General features: G+C 39.8%; 1 protein-coding gene across 1 annotated transcript in view; it reads left to right on the forward strand.

The window, feature by feature from the left end:
• KIF5C (kinesin family member 5C) overlaps positions 1-21,237 on the forward strand; it is a 210,015-nt gene that overhangs the window by 130,233 nt on the left and 58,545 nt on the right. The window contains exons 9-11 of the mRNA XM_049772995.1: positions 132-236; positions 584-732; positions 15,431-15,579. Coding sequence (XP_049628952.1) covers positions 132-236; positions 584-732; positions 15,431-15,579 — 403 coding nt within the window. The remainder of the gene's footprint in view (positions 1-131; positions 237-583; positions 733-15,430; positions 15,580-21,237) is intronic.

The raw sequence follows: 21,237 nt of genomic DNA on the forward strand, positions 1-21,237 counted from the left end.
TCTTGTTCTCTGAACTCTTGGAGAAATCACTACACCACCTGGACCTCCTGAGAATTGGAATTTTTTTTCCAATTCAACTTTTTTTTTTTGCTGGGCCATGCAACTCACTGCTTTTCTCTTCTCTCTGGCAGGTCAGCAAAACTGGTGCCGAGGGAGCAGTTCTCGACGAAGCTAAAAATATCAATAAGTCTTTGTCTGCTCTTGGAAACGTGATCTCAGCCTTGGCAGAGGGGACAGTAAGTGGCTGTCCCTGTTGAGTGATAAGAGAAGTCACCTTTTGCATCTAAGCATTCTCTTAGCAGTCCCTCCCTCCCATCTTCAGGGATTTGGTGGGATTTATTTGGAAAAGGGAAAAGAAAGGATATGAGACATGTTCCTCACTAGGGGATCTAGTGCCAAAATGTTTGTGAGCACTGATGGCTTATTTCCTATGTCCCAAATCTCAGCTTTGGTTAGATCCACATGTGGGGTGACATGTTCTGTTGCATATAGCTTCAGGTCCTGAAACTCCATCACTAACTTGTTTGTTTTCTATTTCTTTGAGCTGTAGCAGCTAACATTTCCTCTTTCCTTTCTTACATAGAAAACACATGTGCCATACCGGGACAGCAAGATGACTCGGATTCTCCAGGACTCCCTGGGTGGGAACTGTAGAACCACCATTGTTATCTGTTGTTCTCCATCTGTCTTCAATGAGGCTGAGACCAAGTCAACACTGATGTTTGGACAAAGGTGAGTGGATGTGACTTTCCACTGCCTTTCTCCAAGCTGGGTCTTGGGCCTTAGTTGTAAGAGACTGGAATGACAGGGGTGAACAGGCAGCTTCTAAAAAGCAGCCACCAGCTGTTAAATTTGAGTCTATACTTGTTGAGGACAAAGGAATAATCACGCTTTAAAATAATGGCAGGATTGTATGATTAAAAAAAGCAACCCTACCTCTTCGAAGTACACCCCCAAACCAAAACCATTCTTTTTTATTTCAGATGTGCTTTCCATTCACTGGATGTTGTTTCTTCTTCTTCTTCTTCTTCTTCTTCTTCTTCTTCTTCTTCTTCTTCTTCTTCTTCTTCTTCTTCTTCTTCTTCTTCTTCTTCTTCTTCTTCTTCTTCTTCTTCTTCTTCTTCTTCTTCTTCTTCTTCTTCTTCTTCTTCTTCCTTCTTCTTCTTTCTTCTTCTTCTCTTCTTCTTTTCTTCTTCTTTTCTTCTTCTCCTTCTCCTTCTTCTTTTCTCCTCCTTCTTCTTTTCTTCTCTTCTCCTCCTCCTCCTTCTTCTTCTTCTTCTTCTTCTTCTCCTCCTCCTCCTCCTCCTCCTCCTTCTCCTTCTTCTTCTTCTTCTTCTTCTTCTTCTTCTTCTTCTTCTTCTTCTTCTTCTTCTTCTTCTTCTTCTTCTTCTTCTTCTTCTTCTCCTCTCTCTCTGTAGTTAAATTTATTTCTTAGTTTCATAGAATTTCAAGAGTATAAAACTCAAGAGGGTAACTGCACTGAACTCCAAGGATTTCTATTCTTTTGTAAAGTTGTTGTTAGAGCTTTACACTTAGATATAGGGTAGAGTCCTGGTGTCAGTAGATGTGGGGAGACAGCCCACATGGGGCTTACATGAACCCCATGTAGGAAGACTAAGTGTGTGTTGTGGTAAGTAGAGGATGGATACTATTGCCTCACTGTGAAAGATGAGCAGATGAGAGCTTTTGTGGTGGGGTGTATAATAGGTGGGCTACAGGGAAGACATTTGAGGGTTGGTCTGCATTCTCCTCTCCTTTCCTGTCACTGTTCCTGTAACCATAGGCCTGACACCTTTCTGCCACACTCCTTCCCTTTGGGGATCAGCCCCCACTTTCCCATCCTCACTATTTCAGGGGCTGGTTCCCAAAGGACTCAAGCTGCAGAAGATTTGGGTGCTCAACTTGTCCTTTGCCCACAGCCCTAAAATGGGTACCTGTGGAATCTGTGATTCCCTTCACTGTCATTATTTTATAATCATTAACACCCCCCCCACCTGCTTTCTCTATGAGCACTTGCTGCCTTCTTTGTCAGTAGCTGTTCAATGTTCTCCCTCCACCTTTATTCAGGGAGAGTACTGGGTACTGATGCCTGAGAAATGGTTGGAGGTGCTGAGACAAAGGACAGATGGGGATGGGCATAGCACTTAGGAACCTGTTAGGGCTTGTTGAAATTTCATTAAACCCTAGTCACTTCCCTGCCTGCAACAGAATGTAGAATACACAGCCATGGCCCCTGTGGGATATCTAAATACCAATTACACTGAAATGTGGCAGAACTAATATATCTTTTAACTGGATGTGCATCTTCTACTTAATCTCTGCATCTTTCATTAATCAACATCTTGATTAAGTCAGTGTCTGACATTGATATTGCCCTATTTATCGCAAGTGTCATGGGAGAGCCATAAACTTGTGTTTGTGGAAATTATGGATTCCTGCTTGCCTCGGCTCCCCCACTGACCACTTTGGTTCCTTTTGTTTGATTAAACTTAAGCCATGGAATTTTCCTCTAAAATACATTAGAACAAATTAGCACCAAATGAATTTATTATGAAAAAAATCTTGGGGCCAGAGAGCAGTACAAGCAGATAAGGTGCTTGCCTTGAACTTGGCTGATTCATGTTTCACCTCCAGAACCCCCCAAACAGCATCAGGAGTGATCATTGGGTTCAGAACAAAGAGTAAACCCTAAACATATCCAGAAGTGATTGATTTCCCACACCCCCAAATTTTCATTTGTTGGCCTTGGGGATGGCTCGATGGTAAAAGTGGCTGCTTGGTGTCACCTATATGCCCTCAGTGAAGTCCTGGCAGTTCTGCTATTAGGGGCCCCAGTGCTATAATAAAATACTATCTGGGTACCACAACCCAGTGTTTTCAAGGATTTCAATTAAACTGCAACCCCCAGCAGGTTGTGTAAGCACTGAAGCTCAAGTGCGGCACCTGGTGAGCATATGTGTAAGTGTTGTAATGAAAGTGCAACCCCAGTGATCTCTGCAGCTGAACTTACTGCAGCTGAGGTTGTGTGTGTGTGTCCCCACCCTACCTAGGCATCATAACAATGATGACAAAGGGAAAGAGTGGAGAAAAATTTACTCCTACATAGCAAACCAGAGTCTTTCCGTGGGCTTCCTAGTTTGCTGGTGCTAGGAGGCTATTGCTGCTATCCCTAGGAACAGTTCTAGGCATAAATAGTCCAAATAGTGATTTCTTTACTTTGATCTCATTATGAGATTCTTCAGTGGGGTGATCACTAGCCTTCTCTTTTAGGGGCTTACATATGCAAGTCATGTCACCATCTTTTTCTTTTTGGTTTTTGGGTCACACCCAGCAGCGCTCAGGGGTTCCTCCTGGCTCTATGCTCAGAAATTGCTCTTGGCAGGCCTGGGGAACAATATGGGATGCCGGGATTCAAAGCACTGACCTTCTGCATGCAAGGTAAACACCTTACCTCCATGCTATCTCTCCGGCCCTATCCATCTTAGTAGTAATTCTTCCAGGGAGGTATTATCTCATTTAAGTACTATAAATAAAATTTAGGCTTGCATGCAGAGGCATTAGGTCCCAGGCCTGAGATCACACAACTATCAAAGGACTGAGGTGTGGGCTGTTCTGTGGACCATGACTTAGCCCACTGCCTCTTCCAAAGGAACTTAGAGTTCAATATATCCTGCTTTGAAGTGAAAATATTCTGCTCCTCTTTCTCCCATTTCCTTCTGTCTGAGCCTCATTCTATGTACCTGTGGGAAGAGAGATCAGATCCAAGAATAGCCGGCAGGACTGAGGCGCTTCAGTCTTCACTTAGCCCCAGGCTAATGTGTAAAATATGTTTAGTGATGACTTCAAGTTCCTCTTTTCCTTCATCTTCAGTAGTCTGTCACCTCTGGGGATTAAGGCTTGGAAAAGTCACAGGAAAGGATAGAACTTGTTTATAACTTCTGCATGTAAGGAACAGGATCATAATAGAAGGGATAGGATTACATAAAGTAGGATTAAAATTAGTTTTCTGGAATAAACAACCAAAGAAATGCTGCTAGGACTGGAGAGATGGAGCAGTAGACAAGGTATTTGCCTTACATGCAGCAGATGCTAGCATGTATGCATGTAATTTCTAGTATTATATATTATTCCCCCAAGTCCCACTGGGAGTGATCCCTGAGTAGAGAGCCAGGAGTAACTGAAAACTGTTGGGGATAGCTCTTCAAAAACAAACAAAAATAATGGAACTCTGCTGATAATTTGGGGTTCCAGAAAATTCAGAGAATGCCACGTGGTAATATCCAGTGAAGTTGATCATCTTTGATCAGTCAACAGGATCCTGGCCCATTGAAGACAGGTAGGCAGGCAGGCAGGGAAGGACTCCCCCCTTCCCTCACCATTTACACATGACAATGTTTCTTGAAATGAAATACAATAAAAGTTGTTGGGTTGTAATAAAACCAAGAGATGGGATTTGGAGGAGTGACTTTGAAGGCAGGTTTTGAATGTGTCATGGACAGCACTGTTCCTTCAAATATCCAGCACAGCTTGGACACAGTTGGTGGGGTCAGTAAAAAAAAAAATGGCTTGGTCAAAAAATGAACAGCTTGTGAATAAAATGCTGTTGTATTTTGTATGAGATTCTTTGCAGCACCGTGGCAGCTGCTGAGCTGTGAATCATTGCATGTTGAAGTTTATTTGGCTTTAGATCTGGTTTGTTTTCCAGCCTCTAACTAGAAATATGAAAGGTTCTCATAGTTAATGGATTCTTCAAGGACACTGAACTTCTCTGAGGAGCCAGTACCTGCTTTATTGTTAGATAGATGCATTGAGCTCAATTACACAGTAGACATGAGCCTGAATATTGGATTAGACATGGTATCTGATAGCTAATGAGATTAAGCACTTTGAACTCCAAGAGGACTGCCAGGCAGATCCCAAACTCAGTGTAACGCTTGTTCATTATATTCTTGTTATAGAACTGGTCAGACCTCAGGGCAGCATGAAGTTCCTCAGTCATTCCTGTATAATTTTTTCAAGGAGATATAGAGAACTTTGTATTCTGTGTTGACATTCAGAATAAAACAATAGCCTGCCCTTTGAAGCCATAGAAGCAGCCAACCAAGGTGATGCTCCTTAGGATGCTAGATTAGGTACTGAAACTGAAAGGGGAAAAATATGAGGTCCCTTTCTTGGTTTTAGTGGCAAATCCTGGATCTTTTGTTCAGTCTTGTCTGTCTCCTTTGGTCCTCTGAATGGCCATTTTTGTGTGAGTAAAGAAGTAGAAGTCATTCACTTTGTACTAAAAGAGCTTTTTAATTGAGTCAAGGAGGCAACTCTTGAATTTCTAGGCAACAGAGGCTAAAACCTGGACTCTGGGCAAGTTGAACCATTCTATTCTTAAGGGGTAGGATCCCCATATGAGATATTCCATTCATTGATTTCTTTTTCCTGGTTTTCTGTGTGTGATTCCTTAGTCTTTAATTGATCTTCCAACGTTCTTTTATGGCACAATTCAAAAAGAACTTTTGTAAGTCTGTGACATATGAACTCAAGTCACCCAATTATCTTCGAAGTCTATTTAATTATATCTTGATTTAAGGTGGTATTGAAGGAAAATGGAACTGCAGGAGGTAGAGCCAATGTTAGAGGCTGGAATCAGTACATCTTTTGGCACCAAAATTTTGATTGGTCCAGCATGAATAATTCAAAGATTTTATTCATTTTTTGAATTAGGAAGGGAAATTGATAATTCAGTGAAAGTAATATTCTTTTCCTGTTCTGCACTTTAAAAAATGCCATCGAGTGCTCAGTTTTTTGAAAGCTGAATTCAGTGGAGCCCAAGGTCTCAGTGATCTGCATGAAAAAGTTTCTTTAAAGCACTGGAGCAAATTACCATTAGCCAACAGCGACTGTGCCACATATTTGATATAAAATGGAGAAAAATTCTCCAGTCACTTTTTTGGGAAGACCTTAGAGACTTACCTCTATTACTGAAACACCAGTAGTGCTAACTTTATTAACTGCTATTATATTTTTATTTGTGGACCACTTGGCAGTGCTCAGAAGTCATCTCTGGCTCTGTTCTCAGGGGTTACTCCTGGCTCTACACTCAAGGATCACTCCTGAAAGTTCTCAGGGGACCATGTGTGCCCTGTACTATTTCTCAGGTTCCTGCCAGCAGGGTTAATTTTTGTTTTTGGAGAGAACGTGTGAATGACAAAAGCTTAATCAGATGCCAAATCTTTTTTTTTTTTTTTGGTTTTTGGGCCACACCCTGTGAGGCTCAGGGGTTACTCCTGGCTATGCGCTCAGAAGTTGCTCCTGGCTTCTTGGGGGACCATATGGAACGCAGGGGGATCGAACCGCGGTCCGTCCTAGGTTAGCGCAGGCAAGGCAGGCACCTTACCTCCAGCACCACCGCCCGGCCCTTTTTTTTTTTTTTTTTTTAAATAAATTAGTTGTTTATTTACTTTTGGGTCACAGTTGATGGCGCTCAGGGGTTACTCCCAGCTCTATGTTCAGAAATCGCTCCTGGTGGGCTCGGGGGACCATATGGGATGCTGGGATTCGAACCACTGTCCTTCTGCATGCAAGGCAAATGCTTACCTCCATGCTATCTCTCCGGCCCTAGATGCCAAATCTTAATCTAATGTGGCTTTTTCTCAACGTTTCTCATATGACTAAGAGCTTTTTCAAAAAACAATATTGAAAGCTTTTAATTTCTTTATTCATTTTATCAATTCCCCATAACTTTCCCTCTGAACCCCAAGCTGAGGAATGGGTGTAGTAGCAAATGGGAAGGTACTTTATATCCTGGAGAAGGTCATATAATGTGATGAGAACAGAGACTGCATTGATAAGAAAGTCTGTAGCTTCTTAAGTGGTTAAGTTGGGTTGTGTTGGCCATTTGTGGTGTCAAATACTGATCTGAGAGCTGCCTTTTGTAAATGTTGTAGGCAACAACGTTTAAACATCCTCCTGATCCAATAAGCTGCCATCTGGCTCCCAAAATGAAAGGATACCCTCTCAGCCCCCCATCTCTCACCCCAGCATGTAGCTACAGCCACCACTTTTGTTGACTCATTCAGAAAAGTTATGCTTAGGATAAAAGCTCAGGTCAAAACCAGGTCATAGAGATTGTATAGCTTGTCATTTTTACCCCCCAAAGCACCAATAATATAATATGGCATCGTTTCTTTTTGAATTGGCATACTAAAATGGGGAAATCTTATGTATAGAAACAAGTTCTTCTCTAAAAGGGATAAGAACTCATACATTTTATAATACAGCGGTGCCTTCCATCTTGAATATTTGTCATGGGAACTCGACTTAGCCTTCATGTAGATTGGACATTGACCATCAACTCTGAATTGGATCCCAACCTTAGACTGCCACAGTTCCCTGCAGAAGCACCAGATATCAAACTCCCTCCATCTCAGCGGAGGCCCTAATACTGCTCTGGCACCAACTTGAGCCAGGGTAGGTTCATATGGCACCTTGAAAACAAGGAAACAGCAATAATCTTGATCTAAGAGCAGGTTGCCCTACCTCATCACCTAATGGTGACATGAAATCAGAAGACCTCCATCCTTTGATCTGTGAAAAAATCAAGATCACTAATTACAGAAGACTGATTACAACAACTGCGACTGAGCAGAACTTTTTCTGGGACCATAAAGAAGACTCTATTCTAGGCTTTGTTCTAGGATCTGTACAAAAACCAAGATCTCTAACTACAGAGGACTGACTTTGAAAACCATGACTGAGCAGAATATTTCCTGGCACCATAAAGAAAGAGGTTGGAAAGAAAGAGACACAGAATAGTCTCTCTCATCTATGGGATTTAAGAAAAGTAATATATATATATATATATATATATATATATATATATATATATATATATATATATATATATATATATATATATATATAGGTTTTGGGGCCACCCCCGGTGGCGCACAGGGGTTACTCCTGGCTCTGGGCTCAGAAATTGCTCCTGGCAGGCACGGGGGATCATATGGGATGCCAGGATTTGAACCACCATCCTTCCTGAATCGGCTGCGTGCAAGGCAAATGCCCTATTGCTGTGCTATAACTCCAGCCCCACTAAAAATACACAGAGACAATAGAGATAAGGGCTGGAAGGTTCGGTCCACGATATGAAGTTTGCCACAAAGTTCAATTTGAGAAATGACTACAGTGACAACAACCATGACAATGAGTGAGAGAAATAGAATGCCTGTCTTGAATGCAGGCAAGGGGTGAGGGAGGAGGGAGATGGAGAGTATTGGTGGTGGGAATGTTGCATTGGTGAAGGGGGGGGTGTTCTTATATCTATATCTATACATATATCATTGAAACCCAACTACAAACATGCTTGTAATCATGCTTCTTAAATAAAGATATGTATATAAAAAAAATTAAAAAATAAAAAGAGGTTGGAGTTTGACAACTAACATGATGTCTGGAGACTAGTTGGTCTCATGACAGTATGCTTCAAGGGTAGAGACACCCTGTATCTCTTAGGCCAAGAGACTTTCCTTTATAATTTCCCCAATATTTACTGCATCTATGCAAATAACCCAAAAAACACCACACACACAAAAACACAAAAAACCTTGCCACATTTGTGCCCCCATTTATTTTTTTTAAATTTCTTTTTTCCTTCTTTTTCTTTTAAGTTTATTTATATTTATAGTTTATAGATGGGCTCCCACCTGATGGTTTTTTTTTTAACAGAACCAAAGAACATGAATCATCTTGTTCTGCCTCATATTTCTATGTCTTCCTACAAAGTGAGAAAACAAGAAAAGAGGATGGGACCCAGGGGCCAAGTGTCTCAGGAGCATTAAGTGGAAATAAAAAATAGTCAAATCTAGATAAACAAACCAAAGCCAACAACAGTAAAATCAAGAGACCCAAACTACAGCAAGCTATACACAAAAGTGACCTGTTACACTAGCAGTCCAGGGGACTATGGGTGGAGATATGGGATGAATGCTGAGAACTATGGCAGAGGGAGGCCAACACTGGTGGTGGGAATGGCTCTAATTCATTGTCAGTATGTATTTTAAATACCATTGTGAAAGACTTGTAATTCACATTGGTTTCACTAAAAATTATTTAAAAAAATAAAATAAAAAAGAAAGTCTGCAGTTTCTTAAGTGGTTAGGTTGTGTTGTGCTGGTGTTCATGGTGTTAAATACTGATCTGGGAGCTGCTTTTTGTAGATGTGGTAGCAACATTTAACACCAGTTGGCTCTTTGTAAAATTCTTTACTCTTAATAGTATTTGGGGGAAATTCATCCAGTCAATTGGAGAACCTTAAGAGCAAAATCATTTTTCTTGGAGAAAAACAGATTCTGCCTAAAGATTGAATCATCATTTTGTGGCAGTTTCTAGCCCGATGATAGTCTGCCTTGTGATTCTCCCTATAAGGAGACAGCTGAGACAGAAAAGATTAATTTTGGACACAGGCCACTAAAGAGTGGAAGAAAGAACTCAACTTTCCAGAACCACTCTCTGTACCAACATTTTCCCCAGCACCTTCATGTCTGTCCCCAATTGTGCTTGGGTTGAAGCATGTGTCCATTCCCAGCCATGGAAGAATAGTGTGCATTCCCTGCACCACACTTCAGTTCACACAGAACCACTTTCTACATATCCACACCATTTGGCATTTGCATTGAGTCCTTGATGAAGAGGGGCAGTGTCCTTGTTCCCATTATTCTGCATCCTGACAAATTCCATCCCCAACTACTTCCTCAAGAAATTCCTGTGCTCATTCTTTTTGGCCAGAGGTAGTTCTAAATGATGGGAAATTCCTGAGGAGAAAGGTGGAAAGTTCATTTTGATGTTAAACAACAGTCAGATGGTAAAAATTCAGACTTCTCTACTCTAGGTCTCTTATAAAAATAAAGGACTGAGCTACTGCTGCTTTAAACATCTTAGATGGGAGAGCTGTTCTATTAAAATTTAAAAAAATCTCTAGCATAAAAATTCAATAATTTTTAATAACTCTGATTTACTTGATAATTTAGATATTGTTCTATTTTCCTGTCAATTTAATTTAATTTGCTTAACTTTTTAATTGCGTATCATTTTTTTGTAGGGTCAGTTAGCCTCAGCATGTAATCAGTAATCTTTTACACACATATACTACCACTTAGGATCTTAGAGACCTTTCTTTCCTCCTTCCAAATTAGTACTCAACTTTCAAGATGTTATCTTGATTTCTGGCACGCAGACTACTATGATCTGTCTTTGAATTTGATGTAAATAAACTTTTTTTTTGGTGGGGTGTGTGAGTGGGGGTGGCCACTCCTGGCTCTGCACTCAGGTATTACTCCTGGCTGACTCAGGGACCATATGGTATGCAAGGCATTGAACATGCAAGGCAAGCACCCTACTCACTGTACTAGCTCCCACTCTAGTGGGAACTACCCACTAGAGTGTATTACCCACTCTAGCACCATAAATAAACTCATTTAGTACTGTTTTATATCTGGTTTCCTTTCTCCAGCATTGCATTTGAAACGTTCATGTATATCAATAGGTATAGTAGTAGTTTGCATTTCATGGTATGCTATTGTAAGAACATTATACATATCTATTATATTATTGATGGATGTTAAGATTATTTTAAACATGGAGCTGCACAAAATATATTTCTGTGATACTGGTTGTCATGTCTTTTTAATGAATATTCATCATTTTTTTCTGTTGGGTACATAGTTAGGAGTAAAATGGTTATATACAAAACATGAATTTATGAATACATATCAATAGATATGAGCTAGTCATGTTTGATAGTAGAGTTTTTCATCTTTATCTTTCTATGTTTATTTATGGGATTGGGAACTACAGTTGGCAGTATTCAGAGGTATTCCTCGCTCTACTCAGAAGTGACCCTTGCTGGGGCTTGAGAGTCCAATGGTGCTGGGGATTGAATCCAGTGAGCTTCATGAACAGTAGCACCTTATCTCCTGTATTTTTCTTTGGATCTTCAAAGAATTTTATATATACCTGGAATAATTAACACATTCTGTAATAACAATGATCTCTGCACATCATCACCACTTGGTATTATCAGTTAAAACTTTTAGCCCTTCTATTGAGTGTGTAAGCATACCTCATTAATTATTTTCCTATTTTCTGAAGGTCAAAGATGTTAAGAATTCTTTTAGGGTGATAGTACTTTTATAAAAATATCTTTCCAAATCACTGTCAAGTTGTTTAATAGGTTGTCTGCCTTTTCCTCATTGATTTATAGGGGATTTGCATTCTATTCAAAGTGTTGATTTTTTTTTCGGCCACACCCGTTTGATGCTCAAGGGTTTATTCCTGGCTAAGTGCTCAGAAATTGCCCCTGGCTTGGGGAGACCATATGGGACACCGGGAGATTGAGCCATGGTCCTTCCTTGGCTAGCGCTTGCAAGGCAGATACCTTACCTCTAGCGCCACCTCACCGACCCCTAAAGTGTTGATTTTTTTAATAGATTTTTTCAGTTGTTTTTATTTAGTTTTGGGATGACATCCAGTGGGTCTAAGGGTTTACTCCTGACTCTGTGCGCCTGGCACTCCTGGCAATACTTGGGATTCTGGGAATCTAACATGGGTCAGCCACCTCCAAGGAAAGCACCCTACCTGCTGTATTATTGTACCAGTCCAATATTTTCAATTTTAATCAAGTCCCAGATCTATCTTTAAGTTCTGTTTTAGAAATACTTCCCTATTTTTTGCTTCTCAAGATATTTCCCCATCGTATTCTATATTGTTTTACCTTTCACATTTATGTATATTATTAATCACTAAAGATTTTTCATTGGCATTAGGAATGTCACACTTTCTGCCTCATCTAGATAACATAAGGATCATCCTTTCCCATATTCTCTGAGAATACCTGTGCTAAAAATAAGATGACTGAACAGCTGAGAGTCTGTTTCTAGATTTTTCTGCATCTTGTTTTGGTTCTATAACCAATGATGTTCAGGGCTTGCTTCCTGGTTCTGTGTTTAGGTATCACTCATGGTGGTCTCAGGAGACCATATGCGATACCTCAGTTTAAACCTGGGATGGCTGTGTTCCTGGCAAGTAACCTGCTTGGTATACTATATCACTTCAACCCCTTAGGTTTTTTTTTTTTTTTTTAAGTTGGTCTTATTTCAGATTCTCTAAACTGAATAGTCTTACTGTATTTTTAATTTTTTTCTTACTATATTGTTTTTAATTTAATTTTTATTATTTTTTGGAGTGGTGTTCAAGAACTCCTCCTAGTTTTACAAGAGTTACTCATTCCTGGTGGTGTTTAGGGAACCATTTCATAAGTAGGATTGAACCAGAGTTGGCTGCATGCAAGGCAAGTATCTATACACCTACACAAACACTCTCTAGCCCTAGTCAATTTTAATTACTCTAGCTTTAAAATTATTTTTGATATCCATCTTTTTATTTTTAAAACTGCCTGCCCTTTTATTCTTCATTTATTTGATCAATTTAATAATCAGCCTGTCAGTCTCTATACATACAGGTAAATCTCCTTTGAATATTTTAATTCTGTGGAACAAGTTTGGGAAAATTAACTTCTTTTTTTTTTTTTTTTTGTTTTTTTGTTTTTGGGTCACACCCTGCAGTGCTCAGGGGTTACTCCTGGCTGTCTGCTCAGAAATAGCTCCTGGCAGGCACGGGGGACCATATGGGACACCAGGATTCGAACCAACCACCTTTGGTCCTGGATCGGCTGCTTGCAAGGCAAACGCCACTGTGCTATCTCTCCGGGCCCGGGAAAATTAACTTCTTTCCCTGCTGCTGTTTGCTGGTTCCTTCATTCCTTTGATATCAAAGAAAACATAATTCTTTGACTCAATTGGAGATGATGTGAGGCATGGCTTTCCAAACTATTGTTCTGAGTTCTAAATGGGAGTGGGTTCAAAATTTTCCTTTTACTACTCTATACTGTTTCTATACTGTCTAGTCTGTAAACTACTGCAGTGACAATTGGACAATTGTAAATTATTTTGGGAGCAACTCGTTTGCATTTGGCTTCTGTTTCAACCAATGGGAAAAGATCATGGATAGATAGTCAGAAAGTTGGTGTTTTGATTTTGTGATTGTTTCTTCGCAAGGTCTCTTTGATTTTACATTATTTCTAGACTAAATAGCTCTTACTGATCCCCTTCCAACCTGATAGGTCCCTTCCCTATCACTATTGTGGCATTATCTGTTACTTTTTTAACCTTTATCTGCTTTTGCTAAACTCTTTCATGTGTATTTAGCATGAGTGTACCCTCTATTCTTGTCCTGAATCCTGATTATTACAGAGATGAAATAAATAGAATTTACTGGACAGATTAAAAGAACATTAAGAATGGGAACCAGTTTCACCCATGATAACGATTTTGAGTCTCTCCTAAATCCATACTCCTAGCCATATGTGTCTGAGCATATAATGGAGGTCCATCCTTCTCTTCATGGTTTCATTTGAACTCATCAAGAAACTATAGTTTAAAAATAAAATTGGTAACCTCAAAGCATATGCATCTTAGCTGTGGGTTGTTTTCACTTTTTGGGACAGTGCTCTTACTCAGTTGATAATAGAGGCTGCAATATTTGTATTTCTGTCTGACAAGCATCCACACAACTGCCCAAGGATGTTAGAAGACTAAGTAAGAGTATTGGAATGGCTGAGACTCTAAAGTAGTAATAAAATTGCTGCTATTTGAAAAATGAGAGCTGAAGCACTTTAGGGGACAGCAGCCTTCAGGAATGACAGAGAATTATACTAATTCTTAAGTGGAGTGTTAGACTAAGTCATTTAACTCCTCTGGTGACAGTTGGGTTATTTAGTTGTCTGCTCTAGGGATTAATTTTTGGAATGGCATCTGTAGTGCTGGTGAGGACTGCGAAATTTCCTTCACTGAAATAGAAACCATGTCCAAAAAATCACTTGATGACAACAGTTATAAACTTGAATCACACATCAGATAATGCCAGCAAATATGACAGCACAAGAATAAGTGGGAGTTTAAATGAAAAAGCCAGTAGCGAAGCAGAACAAGGTATCGTGTTTTTAAATGATGTTTAATTTTAATCTTCTTAAAAAGTAATATAAGGCTGGGGATGTAGTTCAGTGGGTGAGCACAGGCCTCATACGTGTGAGGTCTGAGTTCAATTCCTCGCACCAAAATAAAATTAGGTAAGTAATGAATGAAATTCTGCCATGATCATTTTATCTTTGAATTGAACAGGTCTGCCTGTGAATTTGATACCATGTGTAACTAGGTGAAGCATGTCTTTTTAACATCGAATTGAATGGTTTATCTAAGTAGCTCCCTGACTTACAGTATAAACATTACACACACACACACACACACACACACACACACACACACACACACACACACACACACACAATTGGGCTATTTGCCCAAAGAGGTAACTTGATCTCTTATAAGATGTGGCAGAATAGGGGCCACTTTACATGTTATTTTTTCCTATCCATTTTGGAAAAAAATGTGGTTTTGAAGAGAGATCTAGTTTCTGATTTTTTCTTAAAAAAAAAAAAAAACAAAAACAGAATCATTGGGGCCGAAGAGATAGCATGGAGGTAAGGTGTTTGCCTTGCATGCAGAAGGACAGTGGTTAGAATCCTGTCATCCCATATGGTCCCCCCAAGCCTGCCAGGAGGGATTTCTGAGCGTAAAGCCAGGAGTAACCCCTGAGCACTGCCGAGTGTGACCCAAAAACCACACATACACAAACCAAACAAAAACAAAACAGAATCATCTTAGAGTGGTGGGCAACTCTTTCTTTCCCGGAGACGGCTTTGATGGGGTCAAGTCTCAGTTGGGAGCTGTGGCTTTGCCTGGTCAGCCTCACTCAGTTATGTGACCTTCCAGCTGCATGTGCTAACACGTATTGAACATATCAGGAATAATTGTAGGGACTGAATGCAAGAGAAACTGTGGATTATTTCCACCTATATATTGGATGGTATAATAAAATGTAGGACATCGGAGATTTCTTCTTATAGGTCTTGCTATCTCCTTTGAATTTCATGATGATTGAATGGAAAGAAACTTTTCTTTAACCATCGGTAAACAGAATGCTTAAAGAAGAGTCCTGAAGGCTGTAACTTTAAGTCAGAACTGAAAACATAGGCTGAGAGGGGACTCGAGAAAAAGGTGTTTCTGTGAGATAATTGATAACCCACCAGATTTGTATACTGGCAGGAGGTAATGGGAAAAGGAACAAGATAATCTAGGAGAAGAATATGGGGGAGCAGTAAGTGCCTTTAATATAGACAGGTGGGTAAGTAAAGGTCCCCAGACCCTTCTGTTCCCCAGGTCAATCTCTTGGTGTACAAAGATTTGAAACTTCATTCATTAGCTTCATTTAACTAATGCTCATGGTCATGCTTAGAATTCCCCCATTATGTTTTTAACCACAGGGCTAAGACCATCAAGAACACAGTCTCTGTGAACCTTGAACTGACAGCAGAAGAATGGAAGAAGAAATACGAAAAAGAGAAAGATAAAAACAAGACTTTGAAAAATGTGATCCAGCACCTGGAGATGGAGCTAAACCGATGGAGAAATGGTAAAGAAGGATGGAGAAGAATACAGCTATCTTCCGGGTGTCTCTTTTCTTCCACTGTTTGTTGGCATTTGGAACCTGGGCGTGGGGATGATGGCAGAGCTCTGTCAGTCTGGTGACAACCCTCATGAGCAACCTCAACTTTTTCCTTCCCTGGCACAGAGTCTTGAGACTTGGACTTCACCTTTTTTGGGGGGGAAGGGGCATACCTCATAGTGCTCAGGGGATCATATGGGATATTGGGGATCAAACTTGGCCTGGTTGTATGTATAGCAAGTACCTTACCCTCTGTACTATCTAATGTTACGAAAAAGTTTATTCTTTACCATGCGGATATGATCAATGATCACATCTGGCTAATATTTGCATTTCATTGCCCAAGTCACCTTTATGCTTTGCTACTTCAGAATTAGAAAAAAGGGGTTCTGAAAAAGTGCTGTGCTAAAATGGAATCTCCTTAAAAGGTTTGTTTTATGATCCTTCCTTCCTTCCTTCCTTCCTTCCTTCCTTCCTTCCTTCCTTCCTTCCTTCCTTCCTTCCTTCCTTCCTTCCTTCGTCCTTCCTTCCTTCCTTCCTTCCTTCCTTCCTTCCTCCTTCCTTCCGTCCTTCCTTCCTTCCTTCCTTCCTTCCTTCCTTTCTTTCTTTCTTTCTTTCTTTCTTTCTTTCTTTCTTTCTTTCTTTCTTTCTTTCTTTCTTTCTTTCTTTCTTTCTTTCTTTCTTTCTTTCTTTCTTTCTTTCTTTCTTTCTTTCTTTCTTTCTTTCTTTCTTTCTTTCTTTCTTTCTTTCTTTCTTTCTTTCTTTCTTTCTCGCTCTTTCTTTCTTTCTCGCTCTTTCTTTCTTTCTCGCTTTCTTTCTCGCTTTCTTTCTTTCTTTCTTTCTTTCTTTCTTTCTTTCTTTCTTTCTTTCTTTCTTTCTTTCTTTCTCTCTCTCTTTCTTTCTCTCTTTCTCTTTCTTTCTTTCTTTCTTTCTTTCTTTCTTTCTTTCTTTCTTTCTTTCTTTCTTTCTTTCTTTCTTTCTTTCTCTTCATTCTTTCCTTCTTTCTTTTTTCTTTCTCTTTCTCTCTTTTCTCTCTTTCTTTCCTTTATCTTTCTCTCTTTCCTTTTTCTTTCTCTCTCTTTCTTTCTTTCTCTCTTTTTTCTTTCTCTCTTTCTTTCTTTCTTTCTTTCTTTCTTTCTTTCTTTCTTTCTCTCTCTCTTTCTTTCTTTCTTTCTTTCTCTTTCTCTTTCTTTCTTTCCTTTTTCTTTCTCTCTCCCTTTCTCTTTCTCTCTTTCTCTCTTTCTCTCTTTCTTTCTTTCTTTCTTTCTTTCTTTCTTTCTTTCTTTCTTTCTTTCTTTCTTTCTTTCTTTCTTTCTTTCTTTCTTTCTTTCTTTCTTTCTTTCTTTCTTTCTTTCTTTCTTTCTTTCTTTCTTTCTTTCTTCTTCCTTCCTTCCTTCCTTCCTTCCTTCCTTTCTTCCTTTCTTTCTTTCTTTCTTTCTTTCTTTCTTTCTTTCTTTCTTTCTTTCTTTCTTTCTTTCTTTCTTTCTTTCTTTCTTTCTTTCTTTCTTTCTTTCTTTCTTTCTTTCTTTCTTTCTTTCTTTCTTTCTTTCTTTCTTTCTTTCTTCTTTCTTCCTTCTTCTTCCTTCCTTCCTTCCTTCCTTCCTTCCTTCCTTCCTTCCTTCCTTCCTTCCTTCCTTCCTTCCTTCCTTCCTTCCTTCCTTCCTTCCTTCCTTCCTTCTTCTTTCTTTCTTTCTTTCTTTCTTTCTTTCTTTCTTTCTTTCTTTCTTTCTTTCTTTCTTTCTTTCTTTCTTTCTTTCCCTCCTTCCCTTCTACCTACCCTCCTTCCCTCCCTCCCTTCCTTCATTTCCTTTCTTTCTTCTTTCCTCTTTCTTCTTTCCCTCTTTTTTCCTTATCATTCTCATCCCTTTTTCCTCCTCCCCTCCCCCTCCTTTTCCTTGTTTGGGGGTTTGCTTTACTAGAGAAAAAAATATTTCAAAGCATTGCATGATATGGGTAAGTGGGTTGTGTGCGAAGCATTAAAGAGAAGTGTCCAGGTCTAGTGATTCAAGCACTGGCAGATGATTTCTGTGAATTTTACATTTTGGTGAGGGTTGAATGGTACAAGTCTGTTTTCTTTTTGACTGAAACAAACAGGCTGGTGCTTGTAAAGATTGTGGGTCATTGAGGGAGCTTTTCAGATATTTTTGCTGATGAGTGCTTGGGATCTTGCCCCAGGCCTATTTTGGGAGCCCCTTTCCTGCTTGTTATTGCAAAAGGGAGCAGCACCTCTTGTAATTGCACGCATGCTTTTGTGAAGAAGGGTGGGATGTCAGCATGCTACTGTCTAGTTGAGAAACAATGTCATGGCAAGCGAAGATTCGAGAGTGGTTAAAAAAAATGACCTAGTAGCCTAAATAGCAACCCTCTCTTTTGAAGAGGTTTTCTAGCTGCACACATGTTTTGAAAGCTGTTAGAATAATTGAATAATTCAGCACCTGGGCCTGGTGACTGATTCCTTGCAAGTTGGCAGGAGTAAGAGAGTGGGGAGGAATGCTTGGCAAGGTGAAGGTAGCTGTATGAAATTTTATTCTATTTATGGCATCCTCTTGGGTCAGTTCTCTGCAGGGCAACTGAAAAATTTAGAAATGCCATTTGGTAAAGGGAGGGAGGCTTGTCTTGAAATGTTGTGGAATGAACAAGTAGCTCCCGAGCCCTGCCCCTTTTGTTATCCCTTGCCAAGTTCTAACTTACCAATTTCCAATCTTTATGCTCTTTTCTTGCCCTGTTTACTGAACTATCTTCATGTCTTATCTCTTTGGTGTCTTCTTCACTTCCACATTGGGTGCTTCTTACATAGCATCATTTGATCTATTTGTCCCACTTCATACACCTTGAAAATTTTTTAAAAACAATTTAGAAATTTTTCACTTTCCCATGCTCTAGAGCAATGGTCCTCAAGCTTTTATAAAACAGGGGCCAGTTTACTGTCCCTCAGACCCTTGGATGGCCAGACTATAGTTTAAACTAAAACTATGAACAAATTCCTGTGCACACTGCATATATCTTATTTTGAAGTGAAGAAACAAAACAGGACCAAGCACAATATGTGGCCTGTGGGCCATAGTTTGAGGACCACTGCTCCAGAGGGTGAGATAGGCATAAACCCATTATGCCTCATCATTTAGGAAAACTACTATATGGTTTTCATTTCAATGGTAGACTTTTAGTGTATGTTAAGTAAAGACTTTTAATTTTAAAATTGAGGTATCTTTGTTTACAGTAGTTTTGAAGTTGTTATTGTATTGTTGTTGGGTAGAGCTACCACACTGTTCCAAAACCAGAAATTAAACTCATGTTTAATGCATGCTCAAGGTTATAGGGTGACTTTCAATATGGTCTCCACTTCCTCATGCATGTGTGATGGGAGGTAGGCGCTAGTCTATAAACATCTGGAAACTATTTGGAAATGTCTGTGCTGATACCAAGAATGGAAAGGCTCAAGACTTCCTCAAGTGTTAATATAATAGGAGATCCTGCCCTTTACTGAATGCTCAGTGCAGGTTCTGATGGTGGGGAAATAAGGCCAATGTGGAGGGGCAGGAGAGAGAGGGCATAGAAGGAGGAGGTGAATCTGAGAAACACTATATTCAGCCCTTTTCAAGAATTGTATCATTTTTTGGAATCAAGGAGAAGGGTATTATTTAGTTTGAATCAAATATCATCTAAATGATTTTTGTTTGGGAATTCAGGAATTGTGTAGAGAATGGGGCTGAAGGAGGACCAGCAATGAGGCAGATTTCTGAAGGGTGTGATTATAGTAGTTGAAGTAAGAGACATGGCAAGTGAAAAGGAGAGACAAGGATGGACCCAGAAGTTCTGATGGAGGTGTTTGTGAGGAACTGGCTTTGGAGGGAAATGTTTTCTGGATTTCCAAAGTAGACAAAAGGTTGGAAGTATTCACTTTTTGAGAGAGGAAATGCTAGAGAAGCAGCAGTAGGGTGAGGGGACAAGGGAGAGAAGGAGGAGCTTTTGAGGCCTGTGGGACATCCAGTTGAAAATGCGAAAGAGAGAAATATTTAGGAGTCTTTGCTCTTTAGAAACTAATTGAAGGTGTAGGTGGTTGAAGTGAGGGGTTGGTGGTGGTGATGAAGTGAAGTTCCCTATGAACTATGGAGAGACGATAGGGAATAAAGCAGGAGTGAGCCTTTGGGGGGGGTCCTCATCAATATGTACAGTAGACCCTCTTATTTAGGGATTTTCTCTCCATGATTCAGCCTCTGGAAGATTGGATCTGAACAACTGCAGGTTGAAAATTCTATTGTATAGTTAGGTTTATGGTACATCAGTCTTTTTGTCCATATTCTCTAAACAGTGTTTACCACAGAGCCTATGTGTTATTTTAGTTGTGACAAGTTATCAAGATATGACCTGAAGTATACAGGAGGATACATTAGGATTATAGATATTTCACCAGAAGCATCTATGAATTGTGGTGTTCATGGGTGGGTGAATGGGGTCCTGTGAACAACCTCCCAGCTCAGTGGCAGCTGTATCTCACTGAAAGACTGATGGGATTAAAAGGAGGTCTGAATTCTCCTTCTCTCTTAAAAGGACTTGTGTATTTTAGAGGTGATTTTGGTGAAAACAAAGTTCCTTATGCAGTGGACAACAGTAGTGTTGAAGTGTTCAAGGAAGAAATGAGGCAGTTGGAGACCTTGGGGATGTTCCTTTGACCAGTTGTGAATGAAGGAGTGTCTGGAGGATTAAATATAGTTTTACATATAACAAAAAGCCCAGCCCTTTAAAAAATGTTCCTGGATGGGCATTTAATTCTCAAGGTTTTGATAGGTTAGAACTGTTGTCCAGCTGATTCAGCCTCTGGAATATTGGCTCTGAACTGAGGGTGTATGACTCCAGTATTTCTCCTGTTGTCTCTGTAACCTGCATGTGGACTATTGACTGGTGTCATGCCAGTTAGATGACTGTGATAAGAACCCTAATCTCAAAAGAAGGACCTAGGAGTCCTTCTGGGGTGTCTCTGTGTCTTTATTCTAGTACCCCATACTGTAGTTATGACCCATTGTTGTCAACCAAAGAGCCAGACTTTGGAAAATAAAGATGAGCCTTTGCTAAACTCTGTGGGGCGAGCTACCCCAGTTTTCTTTTGAAGCGTGATGTACACACTTTGTTTCTAAATTTGTAGAGGTGGCTCCTTAACTTGCTTCAGTAATTCCTGGGTATTGACATTTCTGCACAGTGATTTGAATGGGCTAAAGAGGCATTGTCAGTTGTATGTATTCTTCCCTGTGAAAGTGATTTCTTTTCATGCCTGGTCAGAAAAAGAAAAATTTCACGGATGTTCTTGAATGTTAAAGCTTGGCTATTCCACTCCCAAATGTAGACAAGCAATACAAAGAAGAAAAAGTGAAATAATAAGTGTGTGTTAACTGTAGATTAGAACCAGGTAGATAGTGTAAAATTAAAGAAGCTAAGTAAGGTAAGTCTAATAGTTGTCAGGTTGGCCCATGGAAAGATCATATCTTGCCCAGAGGCATTCAGAGTTGTGAAATTGGATCCCTGATATGTTCGTAGTCTGTTTCTCACCTTCTTACAGCCCCGGAATACCTATCTACACCACTTCTCAATACCTTGCAGCACAATGAGCTTGCAGCAGAATGTAAGCTT

The sequence above is a fragment of the Suncus etruscus genome, chromosome 5 (assembly GCF_024139225.1).
Source record: "Suncus etruscus isolate mSunEtr1 chromosome 5, mSunEtr1.pri.cur, whole genome shotgun sequence".
Taxonomy (NCBI): domain Eukaryota; kingdom Metazoa; phylum Chordata; class Mammalia; order Eulipotyphla; family Soricidae; genus Suncus; species Suncus etruscus.